This window comes from Prunus avium, chromosome 8 (assembly GCF_965620075.1).
Source record: "Prunus avium chromosome 8, drPruAviu1.hap1.1, whole genome shotgun sequence".
Classification (NCBI taxonomy): Eukaryota; Viridiplantae; Streptophyta; class Magnoliopsida; order Rosales; family Rosaceae; genus Prunus; species Prunus avium.
Genome location: NC_142291.1, coordinates 35,386,406 through 35,407,214, shown reverse-complemented (window position 1 = coordinate 35,407,214; position 20,809 = coordinate 35,386,406). Strand labels below are relative to the sequence as shown.

General features: G+C 39.1%; 6 protein-coding genes across 12 annotated transcripts; 1 reads left to right on the top strand and 5 right to left on the bottom strand.

The window, feature by feature from the left end:
- Window positions 1-3: 3 nt before the first annotated feature.
- Window positions 4-4,015, bottom strand: LOC110758843 (alpha/beta-Hydrolases superfamily protein). The gene is made up of 13 exons (XM_021960774.2): window positions 3,676-4,015; window positions 3,520-3,574; window positions 3,351-3,406; window positions 3,055-3,155; window positions 2,835-2,904; window positions 2,435-2,504; window positions 2,050-2,106; window positions 1,895-1,962; window positions 1,712-1,792; window positions 1,104-1,181; window positions 753-908; window positions 413-565; window positions 4-209 (listed from the first exon to the last, which is right to left on the bottom strand). The coding sequence occupies exons 1-13, from the start codon at window positions 3,826-3,828 to the stop codon at window positions 123-125; spliced, it is 1,185 nt and encodes a 394-aa protein (XP_021816466.1). The 5' UTR covers window positions 3,829-4,015; the 3' UTR covers window positions 4-122.
- Window positions 4,016-4,426: 411 nt separating this feature from the next.
- LOC110758831 (bacterial hemolysin-like protein) lies at window positions 4,427-7,702 on the top strand. The gene is made up of 9 exons (XM_021960759.2): window positions 4,427-4,584; window positions 4,831-4,891; window positions 5,012-5,091; window positions 5,310-5,412; window positions 5,527-5,683; window positions 5,903-6,031; window positions 6,305-6,391; window positions 7,002-7,046; window positions 7,295-7,702. Exons 1-9 carry the CDS (start codon window positions 4,473-4,475, stop codon window positions 7,475-7,477), a joined length of 957 nt encoding a protein of 318 aa, XP_021816451.1. The 5' UTR covers window positions 4,427-4,472; the 3' UTR covers window positions 7,478-7,702.
- Window positions 7,431-9,069, bottom strand: ATG10 (autophagocytosis-associated family protein). Its single transcript, XM_021960760.2, has 5 exons — window positions 8,607-9,069; window positions 8,446-8,514; window positions 8,234-8,336; window positions 8,047-8,144; window positions 7,431-7,934 (listed from the first exon to the last, which is right to left on the bottom strand). The coding sequence occupies exons 1-5, from the start codon at window positions 8,847-8,849 to the stop codon at window positions 7,725-7,727; spliced, it is 723 nt and encodes a 240-aa protein (XP_021816452.1). The 5' UTR covers window positions 8,850-9,069; the 3' UTR covers window positions 7,431-7,724.
- Window positions 9,070-9,204: 135 nt separating this feature from the next.
- Window positions 9,205-11,553, bottom strand: LOC110758830 (Rhodanese/Cell cycle control phosphatase superfamily protein). Of its 2 annotated transcripts, XM_021960758.2 has the most exons (4): window positions 10,749-11,548; window positions 10,425-10,527; window positions 9,679-9,924; window positions 9,205-9,468 (listed from the first exon to the last, which is right to left on the bottom strand). In XM_021960758.2, the coding sequence occupies exons 1-4, from the start codon at window positions 11,471-11,473 to the stop codon at window positions 9,421-9,423; spliced, it is 1,122 nt and encodes a 373-aa protein (XP_021816450.1). In that variant the 5' UTR covers window positions 11,474-11,548; the 3' UTR covers window positions 9,205-9,420. The 2 variants fall into 2 exon arrangements, with proteins under 2 accessions (XP_021816450.1, XP_088101084.1); XM_088244958.1 differs by lacking the exon at window positions 9,205-9,468 and having other exon boundaries at window positions 10,425-10,553; window positions 10,749-11,553.
- Window positions 11,554-11,753: 200 nt separating this feature from the next.
- Window positions 11,754-15,556, bottom strand: ATSPO22 (Tetratricopeptide repeat (TPR)-like superfamily protein). Its single transcript, XM_021960724.2, has 5 exons — window positions 14,038-15,556; window positions 13,756-13,945; window positions 13,634-13,666; window positions 12,927-13,541; window positions 11,754-12,768 (listed from the first exon to the last, which is right to left on the bottom strand). The coding sequence occupies exons 1-5, from the start codon at window positions 15,540-15,542 to the stop codon at window positions 12,094-12,096; spliced, it is 3,018 nt and encodes a 1,005-aa protein (XP_021816416.2). The 5' UTR covers window positions 15,543-15,556; the 3' UTR covers window positions 11,754-12,093.
- Window positions 15,557-16,530: 974 nt separating this feature from the next.
- On the bottom strand, window positions 16,531-20,809 carry LOC110758797 (FRIGIDA-like protein). Of its 6 annotated transcripts, none has more exons than XM_021960714.2 (6): window positions 20,649-20,809; window positions 20,298-20,393; window positions 19,959-20,037; window positions 18,130-19,187; window positions 17,327-17,496; window positions 16,531-17,159 (listed from the first exon to the last, which is right to left on the bottom strand). In XM_021960714.2, exons 4-6 carry the CDS (start codon window positions 19,175-19,177, stop codon window positions 16,740-16,742), a joined length of 1,638 nt encoding a protein of 545 aa, XP_021816406.1. In that variant the 5' UTR covers window positions 19,178-19,187; window positions 19,959-20,037; window positions 20,298-20,393; window positions 20,649-20,809; the 3' UTR covers window positions 16,531-16,739. The 6 variants fall into 6 exon arrangements, with proteins under 6 accessions (XP_021816406.1, XP_021816409.1, XP_021816408.1 ...); XM_021960717.2 differs by having other exon boundaries at window positions 20,298-20,365; XM_021960716.2 differs by lacking the exon at window positions 19,959-20,037 and having other exon boundaries at window positions 20,298-20,365.

Genomic DNA, 20,809 nt, shown 5'->3' with positions numbered 1-20,809 from the left:
AAATGAGAGCAGAATTTACCGTCTTTCTTGTCGTACATTCACATATTTTTATGAATAAATTAATTCTCTCAATTTGGCTGAGTCAAGAAAAATAAAAATAAAAATATGCTATCACAGAAGTATCACAAATTTAAGCGGTTTCTTCTCATAACCCCCTTAATGACTTCTCCAAGTTCTTCGCCACGATCCTCCTGCACATGATGGCCTGCCTGCAAACCCCAACAAACAAATTGCACGAGTTCTCAAAACTAACAACCTCAAACAATTTAACAATATCAATACAGCAACAGTAATTATTTTCTACTTTATCTTTATGTTAAGCAAAGTATAGCACAAAAATAGCAAGTGCATGTGTTTATGTCTGTGTAAAGCTAAAACTTCTCCTGCATATGTTCATAAAAGAAGCTGTTACCATAGGAATTTCAATAAGCTTATGCTTTGAATCCTTGCAAAATTCTTCGACTCCTTCGTAACTCAACCAGCGGTCTCTTTTGCCCCAACATACTGTAGTTGGAATTTTCCAATTTTCATCTGTTAGCATAGTCCTCATTTCCTCCACATATTTCTGCCAAACTCAGCAAAAGAAACAGCATTAGCAGCTTAATCACCTATTTTCATGGAAAACTGATTTTGCTTTCAGCCAAAATAAGAATCCCTCTTCCATTGGAGCTTCCATGTAACCAGAAAAGCCATTCTATACCAAACAAAAGATGATGTATGTTTAAATCAAATATGATAAGAAGAAGGTTCACCTTCAACTCTTTCTTCATGGCCCTGCTAATTGCATTTAATGCAAACCCAGATGCCCCAGATGTGAGGTAAGGATTTCTATAAACCATTGCATCATCCTCTTTCATTTTATAAGGTCCACAACTCGTCAAGGCTTTATCACTAGCCCTTAGAGGATCCTAGTTGAGCACAGAAAGAAGCAAGATCAAGTTTACATGGAATAATTTCTTTCTCGAGCAACAAAACAGAAAATGTCTTAGGACATATATGAAGACAGACATGCATGCTAATTTGAATGTATAAGCACAGAAATGCAACAAATTAAGTGTACAAAATGTTAGATAAAGTACGAAACTATAAAACAACCTTCCTACCTGAGAAAATATTTCCCCTAACAAAAAGTTGCTGAATATGGACAAGGTTGATGGAAGGTTGGCATGCTTCGCTGTAAGCTTTAATGAAAAACACAGGATCAAGATCATATTGATTAGACGTCATTCTCAATAGCCAAAAAATCAATATGAACATCACTATCATCAGCCCGAATTTGTTCCTAATGCAGTAAGAGAGCATTATGGCATGCATCATATACACAATCAAATAAAAAAGATAAATAAAAGATAGAATTTCCATGTGGCAGAAGCCTATCTTGATCCTAGTTGCCAATTTCTACTCCATAACCAGGAGAAAAATAATCACCATAACATTTCTTGTATCAGGAAAGTCCTAAGGGCAGTCAATGCAGATATCTATAAAGGTCATTGCCATTTCATGGGAACCTTGAGAAACATTAGTATTTTTCTTGAGATATAAGGAAGTGAGTGCTAAAATATGAAAACCTCACAAAAATTCAGCAATTTGACCACCTATGTAGGTACTGGCTTAATTAATCTTCTGGCAGACCCAGTATTGAAACGATAAAGTATCGGTAGAAAATGTAAAAACAATGAAAATGAATGGCAGATTTCTGGAGAATCCATACAGGAGGGTTTAAGAGTATTATGTTGTCAATCTTTTCCTGATGGCTGCTAGCATATTTAACAGCAACTGGAGCAAAGTATCCCTGAGAAGCACATCGAAGATCAGAAGTTTTTTTCAGTTGCATGTTTTGCAATAACTAATGTAGCCTGCTACATGTTTATACATTCAGTGGGAAATCAAATACCTGGACAACGAGTGTGACCTTGTTAACAGCAACTTCATTAATAAATGACTCCAAGGATGATACAAACTCTGCAAGCCATGACAAAACTCGACATAAACAAGAGTTTCGTTACTTTGGATATGAGATTAGTACTGAAGGGAACCAAAATAAATTACCATTCAGAGTGTAGTCAAAACCATATTTGGGTTGAGGCTTATCTGAAAATCCGAAGCCTGTAGTTGAAGGGAAAGACATAGGAATGTTCCGGCTTAGCATACAGTCGGAATCATAATGAGATGCAATGTAACATGAACTTCTGAAGCCATTGAACTGCTTTGCAAGCAAAGCCAAACTAAAATTGCACAAGAAGTTTTATTCTTGCCATGTATATTAGTATATATATGTAAATCCATATTCAGAGCACATATTCCAAAATCATTTTCCCATAATTTACCTAAAATCAACTGAAGAAGAAGAAATCACAGATGTTCAACTGCTAAAAAAGGAGTAAAATAGAGAATTTCAAGTACAACTCAGGGTAAGCTAAAGCTATGATCTTACCCAGCCAATCAAAAGCAATTGCGTGATAGTCTTTAGAAAGCATGGGAAGAACTTTGCGGTAAGAGTATGCCTGATGATTTGAACACATTTATGAATAAGGAACCAAGTCCAATTACAATATTTAAATCAAATTATATCTTGCAATCCACATCAATATTATTGTTATGAAGTTTACAAATTGGAAACTATACGCTATTAGATCCAATTGCACATCCAACATCTACAAAGTTAGCATAGATGGGAACTTGAAGAAACAGAACAATATGAAGACATTTATATCTACACATTTGAACTTGAAAATGGATTTCACAAGTGAAAACATACATTTAAAATGCATCATACAGATACAGCAAAAAGATTGTAGAAGCCTTCCTACATTGACAAATTAAGACTCACTCACCTGAGAAGGGAAACCATGAATTAATATAACTGAAGGGTTATCAGCACTTCCGGATTCAACGCAAAACCATCTATTGAACAAAATCATGTATATAGATAAACCCTGCAAATAATTCAATTTCATGGTCTGCATGCCACGGGAACATATAAATAAAGACTAAATTATCATGTTTCGAACATGTCAGCTAGTACTAGTCTCCTAAAGATAATTTACAAATTACCTGAAAATATCAGTGGAGGCCTGAGAATCAGCACCCATTGCAAGTCCAAAAATGGGGTCTTTTGCCTTCTCACCGGAACCAAAAGCAGCATAAGCTTTCACCTAGAAGAAGAAAAAATGGGATCCTAATAAGATACACTGCAAAACTATGCAAAACAACAAACATATGATGGAATTTCACCCAAAACATACTAGAAGGTCGAACTAAATAGGGTTTTTAATTTGCTTTTAAATGGTTAATTTAGCAGAAGTAATAAAAAGGAAAAAACAAGAGAGAAAAATAGGAAGAGGACTCACTATCTTCCCTTGCTTAAACCATTCATCAGAAGGGCTTGGCCCATCCGAATACTTTCCTGTCAAAAACACCCACATTTTCAATTAGCTTCCCAAAATTTCCACCATTAAAAAAGCTAGAACAGAAGAGTAATATTTGGATTTGGGAAGATAATTAATAAGTAGTAAGCACCTCCACTGAAACTAAAGCCATCACCCACTTCAACAGGAGCATCTATGTAATAATCCTGGCACAAAAAAACAAATAGTAAGGCATCAATAAAAGTACACAAATTAACAATGGTAAAATTTTTCGTTTCATCGAATTAAATCAAACAAAGAACCATACATCGTTGCCGTTGGATCTGCAACTAAATTTGAGAACCTTCTTGTGAGCCTTGCCATTGCCAACAAGTGAGAGTGATGCAGGAACCGGATTGTGAAGAAAGCATTGAAGTTTATGAGAATAACAAAGAGAAGGGCTTTTGGCTTGGGTTGCCATGTTTGGTGCTTAGTCCTTCTGTAAACTGTAATAACGGTAGCAAGGCGGGAGAGAATGGCTGTTTTAACTGCTGGTTGCATACAATGATTGGCCAGGCTTCTCGGGATAGACATTTTCTGGTCCTCATCTGCTGTGTAACACCATACACACATATTTTTCAAGTTTACAGTATAAATTAAGTTTTGGTCGATGATTTTCTGTCACAAAATAAAACAACCAACATACTACTTGTCAATGTTTAGGAGCTAAAGAACTTAACTTTAAACTTTTGTTATAAAATGGGCCAAACTCTTCTCATTTCCTAAAGTGCATCCGGGTTCAATTCACATAGATCTTGAGACAACTTAATACAATACTCCCTCTTTCCCCTCCCTAGCAAATGAAAAAAAAAAACAACAGAACAATGTACAATTCGGTGGACGGAAATTTGTTAAAAAGGTGCAAACTTCGGAATCTTTTCTAGGATTTAAAGCTATAAAGATTAAAATTTGGAATCTTTTTTAAGATTTAAAGCTAAAAAAACAAAAGCAAATCTTGGGCCATGATAAAAATTCTAGCCCAATTACAAACCCAAACCCATCCGACCGCCCAGAACAAACTACTCAAATGGGTAGCCTCCACAAGCCGTGGGCGGAGAATCAGAGATGGCACTTCAGCTTCTCAAGTTCCCAAATCACAACATCATCTCCCGCCGTTTCTGCAGAACTTCAAGCTTCTTCCTTTTATCCCAGTTCAACTCACATCATAAGCTCCCTGGTACTCCTCTCTTCCTCTCCAACGGAGTTATTTCTATTACATGATTCTCGAAAGCACCTTGTATTTTCTTCATTTTCATTGGGTAATTTTCACAAGCACCTAACGTTCTGTCATTTGGCGCTGTCTCATTGTGCTTTCATCATGGAAAATGAAAAAATAAATTTGGCTTTTTTTCCTCGTTGAATCTCTGTTATTTGGCTCCAACAGTTGAAATCTCTAATTTTCTAGACTTTGTTTTGTTTTCAGCAAGATGGGTCGGAGTGCCAATACATAGAAGCTTTGCTGCTGAGGTTCAACCAGCAAAGAAGTAAGCTTTTTTGTCAAACCCAATATGTATACTTTAACCCATTTGCAATTAGTTTTGAGTTCCAGCAAACCCATTTATATTAATATATTCAGTACTGTGTTTGGAAAATGACAATTTCAGGAAGAGGAGGCTAGATGAGGTATGCCTGGAAAGGTATCAGCAATATAGCCGAACCTTCATCCAGTCATGGATCATACAAGGTGAGCTATAAAGTTAATTACAAAAACCCACTCATTAAAACAAGGCGGGGAAAGTTCTAAGTTGGTTTGCGTTCACTTCAGCTGCATAGTTCAGGATTATTATGACACTCTCAGTTTAATGTTTGTTTGTAAAAATTTGTGCTCATCTTGTTTATGTGCTGTTATATAATATAACATTGTAGGGAGTTAACTTTAGATGTTCATGTTTGTTGGTGTAGGGAAAGTACTTGTAAATGGAAAGGTGGTTAACAAAGCGGGGACTCCAGTCTCTGACAAAGCTGTTGTACAGATAATGGCTGAAGTCCCAAAATATGTATGTAGGTGATTACTTTACTTTGACAAACCAACTTTCACTTCGTTTATACTAAGATTCGTTCATGCACGAACTTTTAGCAAGACCTCTAGTGCTAATTTGTTCTTATATTGTCTATCCAGAGCAGGACACAAGTTAGAAGCTGCCATTGAACAGCTAGGTATTGATGTTTCTGGCAAAGTAGCTCTTGATTCAGGGTTGTCAACTGGTGGATTTACTGACTGTTTACTTCAGTATGGTGCATCATTTGTTTATGGAGTTGATGTAGGTTATGGGCAGGTAATACAATTATTTGGTAGCAAATCAGGCTTTGTTCCATTAATTAAAAGTGTATGTTTATCAGTAGAGGTGCATTTTTTTTTACTACTTTTCCCGAATATAGAAATACAGATAAAATGGAATTACAATGGCCTGTGCCATACTTATCTCTGATATTCTTCTACTCTGCATTTTTGTCATTGGTGTTTCTTGATTACTTATGTATGCTGGCTTCATTAGGTGGCAGAAAAAATTCGAACGGATGAACGTGTTAGTGTGATAGAACGAACAAATTTGAGACACCTTCCTGGACTCCCTCAAAGAGTTGATTTGGTGACTTTGGACCTCTCGTTCATCTCTATTCTATTGGTAAGCTTTCAAACATTAGTAAAATTACCATTGGTTCTTTGGGTGATTTCAATCTTTGTTTTATTTTCTGTGAGGGGACACCCCCGAGGATTTACTGTTCATCTCACTCGAAATGTTCTCTATGTGCTATCCCCCAAGGAAAACAAAGTTCTATTTTTTTAATAGTTGATTTATTTACGAGTTTCCTGTATTTTGAAGGCTAGTTAGCTTTTTCTCAGTATTATGCCTATATGTTTTACACTTGGGTTACGACTTCTTTTTCTTTGGAAGCAGGTCATGCCTGCTGTAATCAAGGTAATGAAGGAAGAGTCGTCATTAGTCACCCTGGTCAAACCTCAATTTGAAGCTCGCAGATCACAAGTAAGAAAGTTGTCTTCTATCGACCTTTACTTATGTTTGGAAGCTAATTTGAGTTTATTTTTCACTAGAAATTAGAAAGCATAGAAGAGATATCAATATAGGGAAGGAGATATCTTTCTTATCTGGGCTACAACATTAATGCCAATTTAACTGCTATTTTATATGTAAAGAAAACCCTTATGAACAGGGTAATTATGCAAGCACTATGCATTTACTTCTGGATGTTCCAGAATAATGACTATTTCCTTTGCATATGCATTCACCATTCTGTATGAGAAACTAGCTTTGATCAAACAAACTTTTCTCTTCATACTAAGCCTTGCGTAAAGCGTAGCTTAGAGAGACTTTTATAGGTCTACAGACTCTACATGTACAAACTTTCCTTACCGTTTATAATGCTCAATGCATGAAACAATTTCTATATAGTTTGCACATATTTTGTTTTGTTTTCTGTATAAGATGCATGTTAGCTATCAATGGTTTTTGAGGGATGGAAAATTTAAAACCTTCTTATCATTTCAACTGCACAGTGATAAGAGAAGGATCAATATTATCCAGAAAACATTAAATAAGCATTTGTTTTAAATTCAGAATTTCATTTTCTTTGCAGGTAGGAAGTGGTGGAATTGTGCGAGATCCATTTGTCCATCAAGAAGTAAGTATTTCTTCCTTGTTTATATTTGGTTTCTTTCAGCCTAATATCTAAAAGAGAATAAGATTTTATTTTTCATCCTTTTGTTAAGATTCTTTCTCCATAACAACTGTTATGTAGCCCTACTTGATAACAACTGTTAAGGTTCTTTTTCCACAACTGTTAACAGAAAGTGGAATAAATGCTTTATCCACTATTTCTGGGGAGTAAAATGAATTACAGCCTGATATTGATTAAGTTTTACTGTATAGGTTCTTGAGAGGATTATCAAGGGTGTGGAGAATTTCGGATTTACCAGCAAAGGATGGATTGAGTCTCCTCTTAAGGGTGCTGAGGGAAATACAGAGTTTCTTGTTCACTTTACTCGGACAGCAAAGAAAAGTGAGGATGAACTTGAAATGCTAAATACGACGGAATCTGTTCAATTATCCTGAATACAAACCTGCTATAAGGAGTACCATGAAAATGGAAGATGGGGCGGCATACCAATGACAATTAAATTGAGTTACAGCGTTGAGTTTCAGCCCGGGGTCTAGATGTTACTTGGAATTCATGAATTAGCTGATTTGAGAAGGCTTTTCTGTAATTGTAAGGATGAACAAGTACATAATTTGATCCATAATTTTTCCAGTTTCTAAGTTTTGCATGAACATTTTCAACTCTTGTTCATAGAGCAGACGTTCAATTACAACTTTTAGGATTGTTCAGCATTTCAAAAGGGATTCTAATACCAACCACTTGACCAACAACTGAGAGCCAAGACACCAAATATTGTTCAACTGCTACTCCGTTTTTAGCCAGAGAATCATCGCCGAGGAAAAGCAGCTTCATCCACTCACTGGTACCACATGGATGCAACTTGTACCATGGTCTGTTCAGGTAAGGATGCTCCTATGTATACCACATTCAGATATTTAATTCAATATTGGCAGCTCCCAAATAGAAGAATGCATCCAGAGATTAAGAGAAAGAAATGGTTGCAATGAATATTGGGAAAATGTACCTCCTGAGTTATAAATGTCCATTTTGATTCCAGTAACACCTTTGCTGAGCATGCAGGTAGGTCCTTTTCAATTTCATCCAATCCCAAAGGATGACCATCTATATCATTCACAAAAATCAGAATTAACTCAGTGTTCATAAGTGATTCATGAAATTTAGTTTAAGTTCCTAAAAACAGATAAACATACCTATGTAGTAACAATGAAAATACAGTACCGGAACTCGATACGAATCACTGTACACTATATGGAAATCATAGTAACATACTTGTGGACTGTTGTTGGTCTCAACCTTGCAAATAGGAAAAGTAAAAATGATAAAAATGCAAGATTGATAATAAGGTGCAATTTTAATCGAAAAACAGTGTTTTAACAAGAAAGCAATCACAATACATTATTACCAGTGTGGCATTGTCAACAGGCTCAAGCTCCTCTTCTCCCTCAGTAAGACTTATTTCATCAACATCTTCCTGTAAAAGAGACATTAACAAATTATGAGAGCTCAAAACATCATTAAACTCTGCTAAATGCTAACGTAAGAAGCCCATTAAGCCTTGATTACCTGAGAGGCCACGTGTCCTTTCTTGCTTGACCCAGGAAGGCATGTCTTCTCCAGTGACAAGTAGCCCTGCTGCTGCTGCTGCTGTAACTGAGGGAGATGGCAAGGTGGTTGTTTAGGAGGACAAGGAACCCACGTCCATGGAGGGAAGGCAGAGTTGAATTCCTTCCATTTCTCGGCAAAAGCACGTGCAGAAACAAGAAAGTCACGTGACGTGAGGGTTCCATCCCATGACAGAGCATCCATAAATCGCTTGAATGATTACAATTTTGTAGCCAAAAGTGGGTTCCTTTCGATTTTGATTGCAATTGTGAATGCTGGTTTGATGGGTATTTTGTGGTTTTGGGTCACGGTTCTTAAACAATTCGATCGGGTCTGGAATTTTTCTCAAATCCGTCCTCAATATGATACAAACGACATGCCGTCTTGCTGTTTAGAGGGAATTAAAGACATGTCGTCTGTTTACAAGGGAGTTGGGAGGTGTCGTTTACTTACAAAGTATGCTACTTGTCGTTCATGTGTTAAAGGCTCATATTGAGTACTGTGAGATGGATGCACTTGAAAATTTTGGAATGGTTTTTGTTTCTGAACACAATTCCACTTGAATAATCACAATTTTAGTACACATTAATGACAAAATCAAATATACAGCTGATATGGAAAATCAGAACTAACAATTTACTGCCAACTAAGGGATACAACAGAACTCATTTCTCAATACCCTCTCCTTAATCTGATGGATATAGAACTAATGATTGGCAAAACTTGTTAAAAAAATTTGCTTCGCCCAAGGAGATGCCGCTTCATGTTATCGATTTCAGGGCTTCGATGGAGTTGGGGAAGATGGTGGTTTCAAATCTGGGTACTGCATTCAAAACACAAAAAAGCTAATATACATAAAAACAGACAATTGTGTACGTAGAATGTGGTTTGGAAAGGCTATCATCAAGGAATCCTATTAGAAAAGGAATTTGAAGCTGCATCTGAATGCGCAAATCCACCCACCAATATGGCATAAACAATTAAGGATCAGTAGTTTTCTTGTAACTAGTCATAAACGAGAAGGTGAACATACACTTGGGTAGGGAGAGGATGATCTAGAGCCATTTTTCACATGTGACACGGAGTCTGTAGACTTGGCCGTGTGTCCATTGTCCATCCCTTGACTTTCTCCTATGGAAAGACTTCCAGCAGAGGCAGCACCATTGCTGTCTTCGTTGCCCCGAACAACTCCTCCATTCATCCCAGTTTTTTGTGAAGTTTCAACCTTCTTCTTGGGGTAGATATGCATAGATGGTGGCAAAAGAGTTTCTTGTGATTCCTGAGGAGGACAAAAGTAGAGTAAACACAATATCTAATAGAACCAAAAATGGCCAAAATACTGCAACTCCTTGAGTTAAAACTGTAACTTCAGAATTGTTCTATGCAATTGTTGAATGGTCTTTAAAACAGCCTAGAAGAAATTTCAAACTTATGCAGAAAATCATTTCACTAGGCAACACGGAAATTTTACTTAAAGTAGGCAGTTACTAGTACAACAGAAGTCTACAGAGTTCAACAAAAACTAAGCAGTCAGAGGGAAGGTTCCTCAATAGAGGATTATAGAGTTCTCTACGACATGATGGGATGGCTCAATCCTGATCTTACACATCCAACCAATGTTTTCTGAGGACTTAATCAATCAACCAAGTACAGGAATGTGCACAAGCATCAACACACCACGGTTGATCTCAATGGAACTCTTTGGACAGAAACTAGAGTTAAATTAATCATAGATAACACGAAAAATGTAGCAAGTAGAAGAAATGAAAAGAAGCTTACCAACCACCCTTTTGTGCCTCCAACCCCACCCTTGATTGCATAAGCCTCTTTGAAACCATTCTTGAACAGTAACTCAGCCACTTTGATGGAAATACCATCAAAACTACCTTACAACAAGATAAGCTGATACTGAGAGCACAGAAACATTTAATCCACGATAGAAAACAAATATTTGGAACAAACATAAACAATCAATCCAGAGTTAACTAGGTGGTCAACTTAAGCAATGGTTTCTATCTTTGAACAACATGAACTTCAGCTTTGTATTTAAAATTCAGAAATCCAAGTAAAAACACAAAGCTATAGCAAAAATTTTACACTTACTTGCCCAGAACACAGAGGGCAGTGTCTGCTGGGTTCCCAAACCTCTCCAAAACCTTCTTCACAAACCCATCTTCATCATCCTCAGAAAACGGAACCTGCACCGTAGCCTTATTCAGAATCTTCAAATTTGGAGACTTCAGATATTTCAAACTCTTCTCATCCCTAATATCCAAAAGCTGAACATTTGGGTTGTCTCGGAGTTTCCGAAATGCATCAATGACGAGAACAAACTTATATTTTCTCAAATACTCTTGAACCAGAGGTATAACCACCAGCCAAACGAATGTACAGCCAGCAACAAAAAAAGGGTTTCGATTGAAAAAGTCATCAATGGAGACTAAGATTGCTTCCAAGTTTATTCTGTCAGAAACTTGCTCAGTCGAGGAGACTGCAGCTTCAGAAGCAAAACCAGGAAGAGTGAATGCAGTAGTTGTAATGAGCTCGGTGAGAAGAAAATAAAGCTGGTTTCTTGTCAAGCCTTGTGAAAAAGGAGAGGTTTTGAGAATCAAAGATGGGTTTTGGACAGATTTTGAGGATTGAGGCTGAAGGTTGTTTTTGGTGGAGGGAAAGTGAAGTTGGGAAGAATTGAATGGTTGAGAAGCAACAATGGAGGTAGAGGTGGAGTTTTGGGGAAGAGAGATTGGTCCTGAGGTGACTGGTTTCAGGGTTTTGAGGTGGTTTTGCAGTGGTGGAGAGCAGGAGAGGATCATGGAAAGAGACTCCATCGGAGACAATACCAGAGAGAGAGAGAGAGAGGGAGGGATAAGGCCAAGAAGGGAAAGGATGATCCTTGGACGGTGGATTTTGGGTAGTAGCTAAAACCAGCCCATGACCCAAAACTCCGGCCCGATTATATATTTTTGGACCTGTCCTCTGTGAAAATAGCAAAAATGACCATTTGTAACATAATCACAGCAAAAAATTTAGAGCTTCATATGTAGAGTAAGGGTACTAAATTAAGATACAATACGAGTCTAATACAAAATTAACAAATTAGGATTAACTATTTCTCGACATGAAACGATAATCGAATACAATTTTACATTCACCGGAAATGCGAAAGAGGCTTTACATCTCCAATTTTACACTCCCACATGGGGAATGGTCTAATCACACTAAAATATTTAGAGCTTCATAGAGTAGAGCTTAATATTCTAGATACAATATGAGTCTAATATGAAATTATCAAATTAGGATTAACGACATGAACGATAATCGGATACTTGAATCGTTATTAGTCTTAGGTTCGTCTAATTATGATTAGCTCAAGGACTAAGTTTTTGTATGCACCCATAATTTTCTTTACAGCAATGTCCTCCACCACCCCCTATACAAGCTACACTGATTATATTATACTCCTAGCTGAGTCTGTTTTTCTTTCACCATCATTTGGGGCACAAAATCTCTTTTCAAAGCCATTAATAAAATCCTCCATGCATGCCCTATAAGTCTCCATTCCAGGAACATGCTTAGCAAGTTGCAAACCCACATCCATCCATTTCCTTGCCACATCAATCTGTCCAAGCCTCACAGGCAGTGATGCTCTGTTCCATGCTGTCATGGCCAGCCATTTTCCCTCTTCGGTTGGATACTCGCTGTCCTTTAGTCCCACCATTACTCTGTAAGCTTGCTTGTACATTCCGTAAACAGCCTCATCATCTGTATCCCCCTTGTGAATGCTTGTTACTCCGATGAGCTTTCGAACGATGAGAGCCACATTTTTGTAGTCTGGTGATGAGGAAGAGAGGAAATCTGAAAGGCATTTGTTAAGAGCGAAGGTGGCTACTTCGTGATTGATTCGCAGGCCTTGTGAAGCGCTGATGCCAATCTGAAGGAGGTGCTTGGGGTTGCAAGCCTTTGAACTGGTAAATTTCTGGACAAGTTTAATTTGTGATCCTGAGTCATTGAGCCTTCCATGGATATCATAGGCACAAATGGTGTAGATGAAGTAAAGATCAGGCTCAGTGGTGGTGAGTTGATCACCATTAAGTTGAGTCCCAGGTAAGACTGACTTTAGTATCTGCATCCATACAAAATCCCATTAGAAGAACAAAGGAAATCCTCGAGGTGAAGTTATTACAAGTCACATATCATATCAGCTAATTCATATGACGAGTTGGGAAAAATCAAAAGATCAAATGCCTGCAAGAAATAAGCATACAATTAGTTAATCCATACCTTCCCTGCTTTATCTAGAAGCTCTAGTGCTTGTTTCACTTCAATTTCAGACAATGTAGTCTTTCTCTGATTCTCTGAAGCTATAATTGCAGATACACTCATTATCAATGATTTGCAGACCATGTTTTCTTCTGCTTGCCCATCAGCCAGAAGACCATAAAATTCAGATGCCAGTCTCAAGAATTCGCCACACAACTCATAATTTTTCTCCTTCCCAGTTTTGGTCCCCAAGTTCCATGAAGTCACAGCAAACCAATTCCTTTCTCGTCTTCCGACCTCCCCTGTTCCGAAAAAGCAATCAGACCCGAGCTCAGAAGCCCGGTTATGAACACGCTTAACAAACTTGAGGGCTTCAAGCTCATTCCCAGGTTCTTGAGTAAGGATTGTGACCAAGGTGCGTAGAACTACAACTTCAGTAGCTGGCATGGACTTTCCCGGAGCATAAAAGTTCAGCAGATTGGATAGAGAGGCAACAGCAACAGCAAGAGCACGGCAAGCAACGGCTTCATGGGCTGCAAGGGAGAGAAAGTCTGGGGTGAAATCAAGGCAGGTAGCCATTGCCTGAATCTGATCAATAGCACCATTCTGGTCTTTCTTCTGCAGATAAATCTTAAACTGCATAAGCACACAGGATGTGTTAGGTTCAAGCTGAACACGGTAATAAAATAGTAACATATGTTACGATCAAGCTAAAGCTATGGGGGTACCTTTAGGAAAGCTGAAGCTATGTTAGGATCAAGCTGCAGAAACAGAGAAGGCGCTAATTTAATCAGTGAAAAAATTAAGTTCCCAAAGAACCAAAACTCCAATCTTGTAGCTCTAAGCAAACCTTTTCGGCCTCGTTAATGTACTCGTGTGCTTGATCAAGCTTGGACAGACCCAGGTGGCAGAGACATAAAACTCTAAATCCCTTGGCTCTGAGAATTCTACTTTCAATGTCAAATGGGATATAAAGCATCGCTTTCTCAAACATTTCTGCACTCGTTTCGTAATCTTTTGATCGGAAATGCTCTGCACCACTGTAAAATTACAAAATTCTTAAGATTTTAACGATTGAAAATTCATATTTGGAAGGAAGATGGAGCAATTGAACTGGAACAGTTGACCATACCAATTCCAAAGCACCGCATGCATTGCCGTTCTCTGCTTGGCAGCTCCTTCGCCATTGAAGAGTGCCACAACTCTATTGTCTGATACGAGCTCCGCCACCACCTTGGCCCTAACTCTTGACCCCTCGCCGGAGTCACCTATCACCCGGTGGGCCACCCTAACCGCCGAGCTGGCGCTGACGTGGCACCGCCCTAACAGCCCCAAAAACACTCCCTTTGCCGTCTCTGCTCCGGCCGTTCCAGCTGCCTGAAAATACGCCTCCACAGCCGACACCCAAACGCCCTCAGGAATCCCCTTATTTACGACCATGCCCCTGAGCTCTTTCTCGGCCTCGCCGTACTTCCCTAACCCCAACCAGGCCTTCATCGCCAGAACTGAAAGGCTCGGATGGTGGTCCCCACTTTCGCATTCCTCTCTCAACACCCTCACGCACTTGATCACGCTTTCGAATTCGTTCTTCTGCAAATGGAGGGCCGAGATGAACCGGAGCGTCTTCGACCTCAGATCCTTGAGGTCCCCGATCTCTTGGCGTGTTCTCGCCTCACGCAATCCCTTTTCGTACAGATCCAGAGCCTCGTTCATGAGTTTCAACGCGTCGTTTAGATCCTGACTCTCCTCGCTCTTGGCCAGCGCGGTCTTTCCGAACGCCAAGTACTGGTTCGCGAGTGCTTTGTGGTGGTCCGGCGACGCGAATAGCAATCCCTTGGCCCGGTTCAGCAACGCAATCGCGAGATTTCGGTCCCGAACGTCCCATGCGGTTTTGGATCTCGCAATGTTCAAGTCCAGCAGAAGCTTTCTCTCTCCGGCATCGGAGACTTTGTCGAGGTCGATCTTCGAGACGATATCGGTGGCTCGCTCGAAGCATAAGGAAGCGAGGTCGAAGCTTCGGAGATCGTGCCAGATTAGGCCGGTCTTGAGGTAGAAGGAGGCGGACTTGATTGCCGGGGAAGGAACGCCTGAGACATCGCTGGCGATGAATAGGAGGTCGGCGGCGACGTGGCGGAGCTTGGCGTGGTCTTCGGCTCTGGAGGGAGGGAGAGACCGGAGAGAGGCGGCGTTGGAGAGGTCGACGCAGGCGTTCCAGAGGCGGTAGCTGAGCTTCCAGATGAGGAGCCCAAGGGAGTTGGCGAAGGGAGCCAGTTGACTCAGCTGAGTCGAGAATCGGCGGAGATCGGCGGAGATTGTGTCCGGCGGGAGCTGGTCAGAGGAGAGATTCTCGGTTTGTTTGATGGAGGACTCAATTTGGGAGAGTAGATGTTGATGCGACTGAGAATGCGAATGCGAATGCGATTGCGAGTCGGCGTGGCCTTGCCGGAGGTCCGGCGTCGATAACTCGGCGATTCTCATCTGTGTGTTGGCGGGAATTTGAATGAATATAACTGTAAACTGTGGGAGGGAAAGGAGCTTTTGTTTTGAAAAATGTGAGATTTTGGAGGAGAGTTCATTGCGATTAAACGACGCTGGAGATATGGTCGTTCGAGATGCGGGACCAATTGGGCTGGACATTGGGGTGTCGCTTTAAATTGGGCTAGGCTTTTTGAAACCTCTCTTTTCATTTCTTCTTCGTTTCATTTATTTTTTTCTTTTATTTTATTTAATTTTTATGATCAAATACCTCTTTGCTTTCTACAAAACAACTTACCGATTGATGTGGCAATTTTTTACGATAAATAAAGTCCAAAGTGGACTTATAATAAAAATAAATGAAATACTATCACATCAATTGTGTATTTCAATTCGCGTGTGGCGAATTTTCAATAGTTGACATAGCATTAGCATATTTGCGGACCATATTTACTTTTGTGTTTGAATCGTACTGTCTTGTCTCTTTTAATAAAATGAGCTACTTTGCCTTCATGTTCTTAGTCAATGAATTGATGGTACTTTGGAAAAAAAAAAACTTCGTGCATTTAAGGGGCATACAACGTCCTTCTCATACTTGCGTGCTCTCTACGTTATCAATTATTTCAATCTGTATGTGTCAAGCTTTTGAATAATTGGCATAACATTCGCATGCACGCCACTGTACTTGTCTATGTTTTGAAGCATACTCCTGCGCCTGCCTTATCTCTTTGAATAAAATGAGCTTCTTTGCCATTTTATTCTTCAATCAATCAATTGTTGGTACTTGGACCGAAAATTCATGCATCGAAAAGATATACCTTCTCAGATAACCGCCTCGCATGCTAATCACGTGATCAATTATTGCGAAAGGAACAACAAAAATGGAACTGTATATTTGAGTTTGAGCTGAATTGCCATGATCACAATCTCCCAATGAACTTTCCGGTTAAAAGAGATTTGAGCGTTAATTGAATTGATATGGGTCCCAAATTCAGAAAAGCCATCAACCCAAAAGCGTGCAGGAGCTGGGGTCTGTTTAAAATTTGCATCCCCATGGTTTCAAAAGAATGCTTTTGCATCAAAGTTTTCAGAAAGTTTGCATGCAGTCAAAATCGAATACAACGGATTATGGAGATCAAGAAAGAACATATACAAAAGAAAAACAAAGTACATATATTAGAGGATCAAATATCTTCTTGTACATCCAACTAACAAATTAATAAGACAAATTTTTTTTTTGTTTTTTTGGGTCTTTTTTTGGATACTAATATCATTCATACATCGGAACATCAACGAACTCAGAGGGTTAAAGACTAACCGTTAAACTGAGAGGATCGTAAGTCACTTTTGGCCATCAAATTAGTGAAGATATGCAGGCTGATACTGGTAGCCAGTTGCAAAGTAGTTGCCATGAGCAGGAGACATGTTGTAAGTAGCAGAACCCAGCAGGGAAGGACAGTGGTTGTCAGCAGGTCCAGGGTAAACAAACTGTCTGTCATACATGTACTGCGGGTACCTATTTTCAGCAACTCTAGGATAGAAAGTCTTGTCAGCAACAACATTAGTGACACGGGGCCCATATCCAACACCGTTAGCGCGAGGTCTCTTGGGTTGAGGCTTTGCAGCTTCAGCCACCCTCTTCTTGTCTGCCTTGGCCTTTTCCAGCTGAAGAACCCGTTTCTGAAGTGGATCAACTGGATACTGGTCCTCAAGCTTATGTTCTTCAATGGACTTGAGCACAGCCTTAAGGGCAGCCAGCTCTCGGTCGTTCACTTCATTCTGAAATAATGAAGTATTTGTTATGTATATCCAATTTGCATTTAGATAGACGTATTTTTTTTATGGCAAAACCCATCAAATATGAGTGCTATCTCAGATTAATAAGTAGGGATATGCATCCAAGAAAGATGACCAAGACCCCTAAAAGATGAGAGTGATGAACACACCTGTGCTGTGGGAGATGCATTTCCAGGTTTGACCGGTGAAGCTTTTCTAGCCTCTTTCAAGTAGGACTTGAGTAAAGGCACAGGAGAGAACTGCTCTGTCAAGTCAAATGCAAAAGCCAAGTTTACTGCATCAATTTGTCGTCCACTACTCACCAACACTTCAATAACACCTGTAAAATACCAAAATAACAGAATCAACTGTAAGAAAATACAAAATAGGTCGTGAAAGGGAGAAATCAATCTTTTCAACTACTATGTTCGCCATGTTGGTGCATGAGTGCAAGCCTGCATCCCATTAAGTTTTAAGTATTAGTAGAACTATCCTGCTAATGCCAAGATAATAGCGTCTGACATTGCTGGACTTTTACACAAAGAATTTAATGAAATGCAAGAGCAGCCTATATACTATATAGTATATAGGCTTCTGAGTAATTCATCCAGGATGAAAAGGAAAATCTCAATGTCTTCCTCCTCTAAAGGACTCATCTAAGACCACTACGCACTTTATCATATTGGTTAGAACACAGTAATTCTATATTTGCAATTATATCTTTATTTCAGTGCTTATAATGGAAACTATCTAAATAGCAGAGGAACAAAAAATAGTAACTTATAGAATTGTAAACAAAAACTTGCCAAAAATACATGCAAACTGGTAAGAGATAAGGCCCAAAAAAAATGATAAAGCACTTCTTTACTTTAGAAAACATGATCAAATCTTAAGGTCAGTGCATTTATTTAACAAACTAAAAAGCTTGACAAATTTCACCTAAAATGTATTTCTTCAAAAATAAAAGACGAACCTGGCATTCTCTCAGTCAATCCAAGAGAACGGCAAAGGTCAGCTGTTTGGCGACGACGTGAAACCATTGGTATTAGCCTGAATAATTCTTCCTCATCAAAACCAGAGGCAATACCAAAAGTAGCAAGAAGTTGCAAAAAAGCATGAGCCTCTAGTGAGTTCCCATTGCTAGCATCCATGTCAAGAGCATCCAACTTTGGCTTCCATTCTTCAGCAATTGCTTCTGCCAGATCCTTAACCTCCTCCGTAATTACATCAGAAGCAGAGACTAAATCTGGGTTTGTTAGCAATATGCTCAGACACTCCATCAACATGATACAAGTACGACGGACACCCAACAGATTTGAATCCTTCTTCCCGTCCATATTGGGCCCTTCCAGGCGGTAAAAGTCTTCCAAAGACTCCAAAACAAATAGGGCAGGGTTGGCTGCAGCTCTTAATGCAAGTGGAATTTCCTCTCTTATGGAAGCAAGGTTCTTGCGGTTATCTGATATAAATTTGTGGAGCCCTTCTGAGTCCATCTGTTCACATAGTTTCACTAACTGGGGATAGGACATCACCTCTATACTCCCATTTTCAGCACTTTTCATTTCTTCAAAGTTACTATCAGAAACCATCACATCCGGTGGTTTCTCTTCCACACTTGGTGGCCCACCCTGGCCATCATCAGTGACAACAGAAGACTCCTCAGTTGATACCTTCCTTTGCTTCTCTCGAGCAGTAGTAATAACGTATATAGCAGCATCTCGCTTCTCTTGAAGAGTCTCCAGTGAAGCTTGTTCCTTGGCCACAACAGCTGCTTGCCGCTTTTCTAACAGTTTTTGGGCTTCCACTGTTCTGCTTTCGAACTCCTTTTCTTGGCTTTCCAGCTCATGGAAACGCCTCTTTAAGGATTTTTCAAGCCCATGAAAATGTTCTTCAAGTTCTTTCCATTTCAAGTTCAGGGTTACAGCCCGGTGACTCTCAAGTTCAGCAAATGCTTTCTGAAGCTGTTGTATCTTAGAGGTTGTACAATCTATCAGTGTAGAAACTGAGTTGGTATTATCCATGGCAAAGGATCTGGAGATAACAAAAGAGAGAAGTCTCAAAACATATAGAAGTATTGATAGTCAAAGCAGCAGAAACAGAAGCAACAACAACATGCTAAACTTTAATCCGAAAAACAAATTCCCTTCCCCACAATCTGAGTCCTTACAGAATTTTGGTTAATCTAATCATACCGATAAACAGTAGACAGATCAGTACATGCATACTTGGATGTATAAATATATTTTAATCTGCCAACATGCATCAGGTATGCACTTGTATTGTTTTTATGCCACACCCAAAGGGAAGTAAATTATTAGAAAGAAAAAATTATCCTTTCAGGTCTTGATACAAGTCCAACAGTGAAGGTATTTAACAATAGTGTTGGCTTCAATGGTAGAACTGCAGGAAACAAGTTAGGAGAATAAAGTAGTACAGCGGCTGCAGAAGAGGATTTGAATTGAGGTGAATTGGATGTTATTGTCTTCTCAAGCCACCTCAATGGTTGAGTGGTCATCCATATGCAAACATCTTTAAAAAGATATGAAAGATTTGATAGCCATTAATTTCCCTATATCTAAATTTGATAAACAGAAGATGGACTGATGGGGAGCTTCAAGAATGTACTTGGTTCAGATCCGAGACCATTTTAATAAATTGGGAAGGGGCATGGTGAATGGTCATCTTTCTAGTATTGAAAGACATAGAAAACCTTCAAAATGGCATGGTGAATGGGACGAATTGTCTCCACTTAAAACATAAAATGATCAAAACTTCATAGCTTGAACTTAGAATAATACTCACAATTCAAACCAAAGTCAAAGAATAATGCTAAAGCTGGAAGTTCAGTGGGGTAATAAACTGAGCTTTTGAATAAGTGGTCCTATGAAACATCAAAAGGGAATGTTAGCTCAACAAATCCACTACAATTTCACCTCCACAATTAATCTATTAATATCATTACCCTCAAATTAAAAACAGTTACACATTTGTAGCAAAAGTAGCAACCTTGAGGAGCATTAACCTCGGTTAATCAAACTGACAGAAAAAGACAGCTTAAATTTCAAAGAAAGCACAGCCAAAATTGTAAGAAAACAAAAAAAAATCTAAATTTTTATGACAAATTATCACAAAATAGCTCACCAGTAATTACAGCAAGCTTGAATTAACGCAATGAAGATATCCAAGCAAGAGATCCCAATTCCCAAATGCTAGATTCACAAAGTACACTCAGAAACCCTAACCAAACAAAACATTACAAAAATTCGAAATTGAATAACAAAAACACTAAATAAAGTAACCCAAACTCTTCAATTCCGTTCACAACAGCCGGCTCGCTCTCGCGGTAAACATTTCTCTAAATTTCCCGTAAAATGAAAGAAATTTCGCGGGAAAATAGAGAACTATCCGCGGAAAGAAACGGCGCCGATCTGAAGATAAGAGTAGGAAAGTAAGCAAAATGAGTGAATTTGCGAGTAAAGGAAGGAAATTTACCAAAAACCCCAGAAGGAATTGTGGAAATTCCGAGGAGAACCGATCAATCCATGGCTACTGAGACTGCTGGTCGATGTGTGAGTGAGTGGCTGCTACTCTCAGCAATCCCTACATACAGAGACGAAGAGAGAGAAAGAGGAAAGTTCAGACAAGCAAGAGAG

What these genes read in the sequence shown, in the direction of transcription:
- LOC110758843 (XM_021960774.2), bottom strand. Translation starts at nt 3,828, where the DNA reads ATGGCAACCCAAGCCAAAAGCCCTTCTCTTTGTTATTCTCATAAACTT. An exon ending in TAATACTCTTAAACCCTCCT is followed by an intron (nt 1,182 to 1,711) that starts GTATGGATTCTC and finishes TTTTCATTAAAG; the next exon opens with CTTACAGCGAAGCATGCCAA. An exon ending in AGCTTATTGAAATTCCTATG is followed by an intron (nt 210 to 412) that starts GTAACAGCTTCT and finishes TGGGGTTTGCAG; the next exon opens with GCAGGCCATCATGTGCAGGA.
- LOC110758831 (XM_021960759.2), top strand. Translation starts at nt 4,473, where the DNA reads ATGGCACTTCAGCTTCTCAAGTTCCCAAATCACAACATCATCTCCCGC. An exon ending in CTCACATCATAAGCTCCCTG is followed by an intron (nt 4,585 to 4,830) that starts GTACTCCTCTCT and finishes TTTTGTTTTCAG; the next exon opens with CAAGATGGGTCGGAGTGCCA. An exon ending in TTGATGTAGGTTATGGGCAG is followed by an intron (nt 5,684 to 5,902) that starts GTAATACAATTA and finishes TGGCTTCATTAG; the next exon opens with GTGGCAGAAAAAATTCGAAC.
- ATG10 (XM_021960760.2), bottom strand. Translation starts at nt 8,849, where the DNA reads ATGGATGCTCTGTCATGGGATGGAACCCTCACGTCACGTGACTTTCTT. An exon ending in AAGGACACGTGGCCTCTCAG is followed by an intron (nt 8,515 to 8,606) that starts GTAATCAAGGCT and finishes TCTCTTTTACAG; the next exon opens with GAAGATGTTGATGAAATAAG. An exon ending in TTTTCATTGTTACTACATAG is followed by an intron (nt 8,145 to 8,233) that starts GTATGTTTATCT and finishes TGAATGATATAG; the next exon opens with ATGGTCATCCTTTGGGATTG.
- LOC110758830 (XM_021960758.2), bottom strand. Translation starts at nt 11,473, where the DNA reads ATGGAGTCTCTTTCCATGATCCTCTCCTGCTCTCCACCACTGCAAAAC. An exon ending in GCCCTCTGTGTTCTGGGCAA is followed by an intron (nt 10,528 to 10,748) that starts GTAAGTGTAAAA and finishes GTTGTAAGGTAG; the next exon opens with TTTTGATGGTATTTCCATCA. An exon ending in GAGGCACAAAAGGGTGGTTG is followed by an intron (nt 9,925 to 10,424) that starts GTAAGCTTCTTT and finishes TGTCCTCCTCAG; the next exon opens with GAATCACAAGAAACTCTTTT.
- ATSPO22 (XM_021960724.2), bottom strand. Translation starts at nt 15,542, where the DNA reads ATGTCCAGCCCAATTGGTCCCGCATCTCGAACGACCATATCTCCAGCG. An exon ending in CATGCGGTGCTTTGGAATTG is followed by an intron (nt 13,946 to 14,037) that starts GTATGGTCAACT and finishes GTAATTTTACAG; the next exon opens with TGGTGCAGAGCATTTCCGAT. An exon ending in TAGCTTCAGCTTTCCTAAAG is followed by an intron (nt 13,542 to 13,633) that starts GTACCCCCATAG and finishes GTGCTTATGCAG; the next exon opens with TTTAAGATTTATCTGCAGAA.
- LOC110758797 (XM_021960714.2), bottom strand. Translation starts at nt 19,177, where the DNA reads ATGGATAATACCAACTCAGTTTCTACACTGATAGATTGTACAACCTCT. An exon ending in ATTGACTGAGAGAATGCCAG is followed by an intron (nt 17,497 to 18,129) that starts GTTCGTCTTTTA and finishes GGTATTTTACAG; the next exon opens with GTGTTATTGAAGTGTTGGTG. An exon ending in ATGCATCTCCCACAGCACAG is followed by an intron (nt 17,160 to 17,326) that starts GTGTGTTCATCA and finishes TCATTATTTCAG; the next exon opens with AATGAAGTGAACGACCGAGA.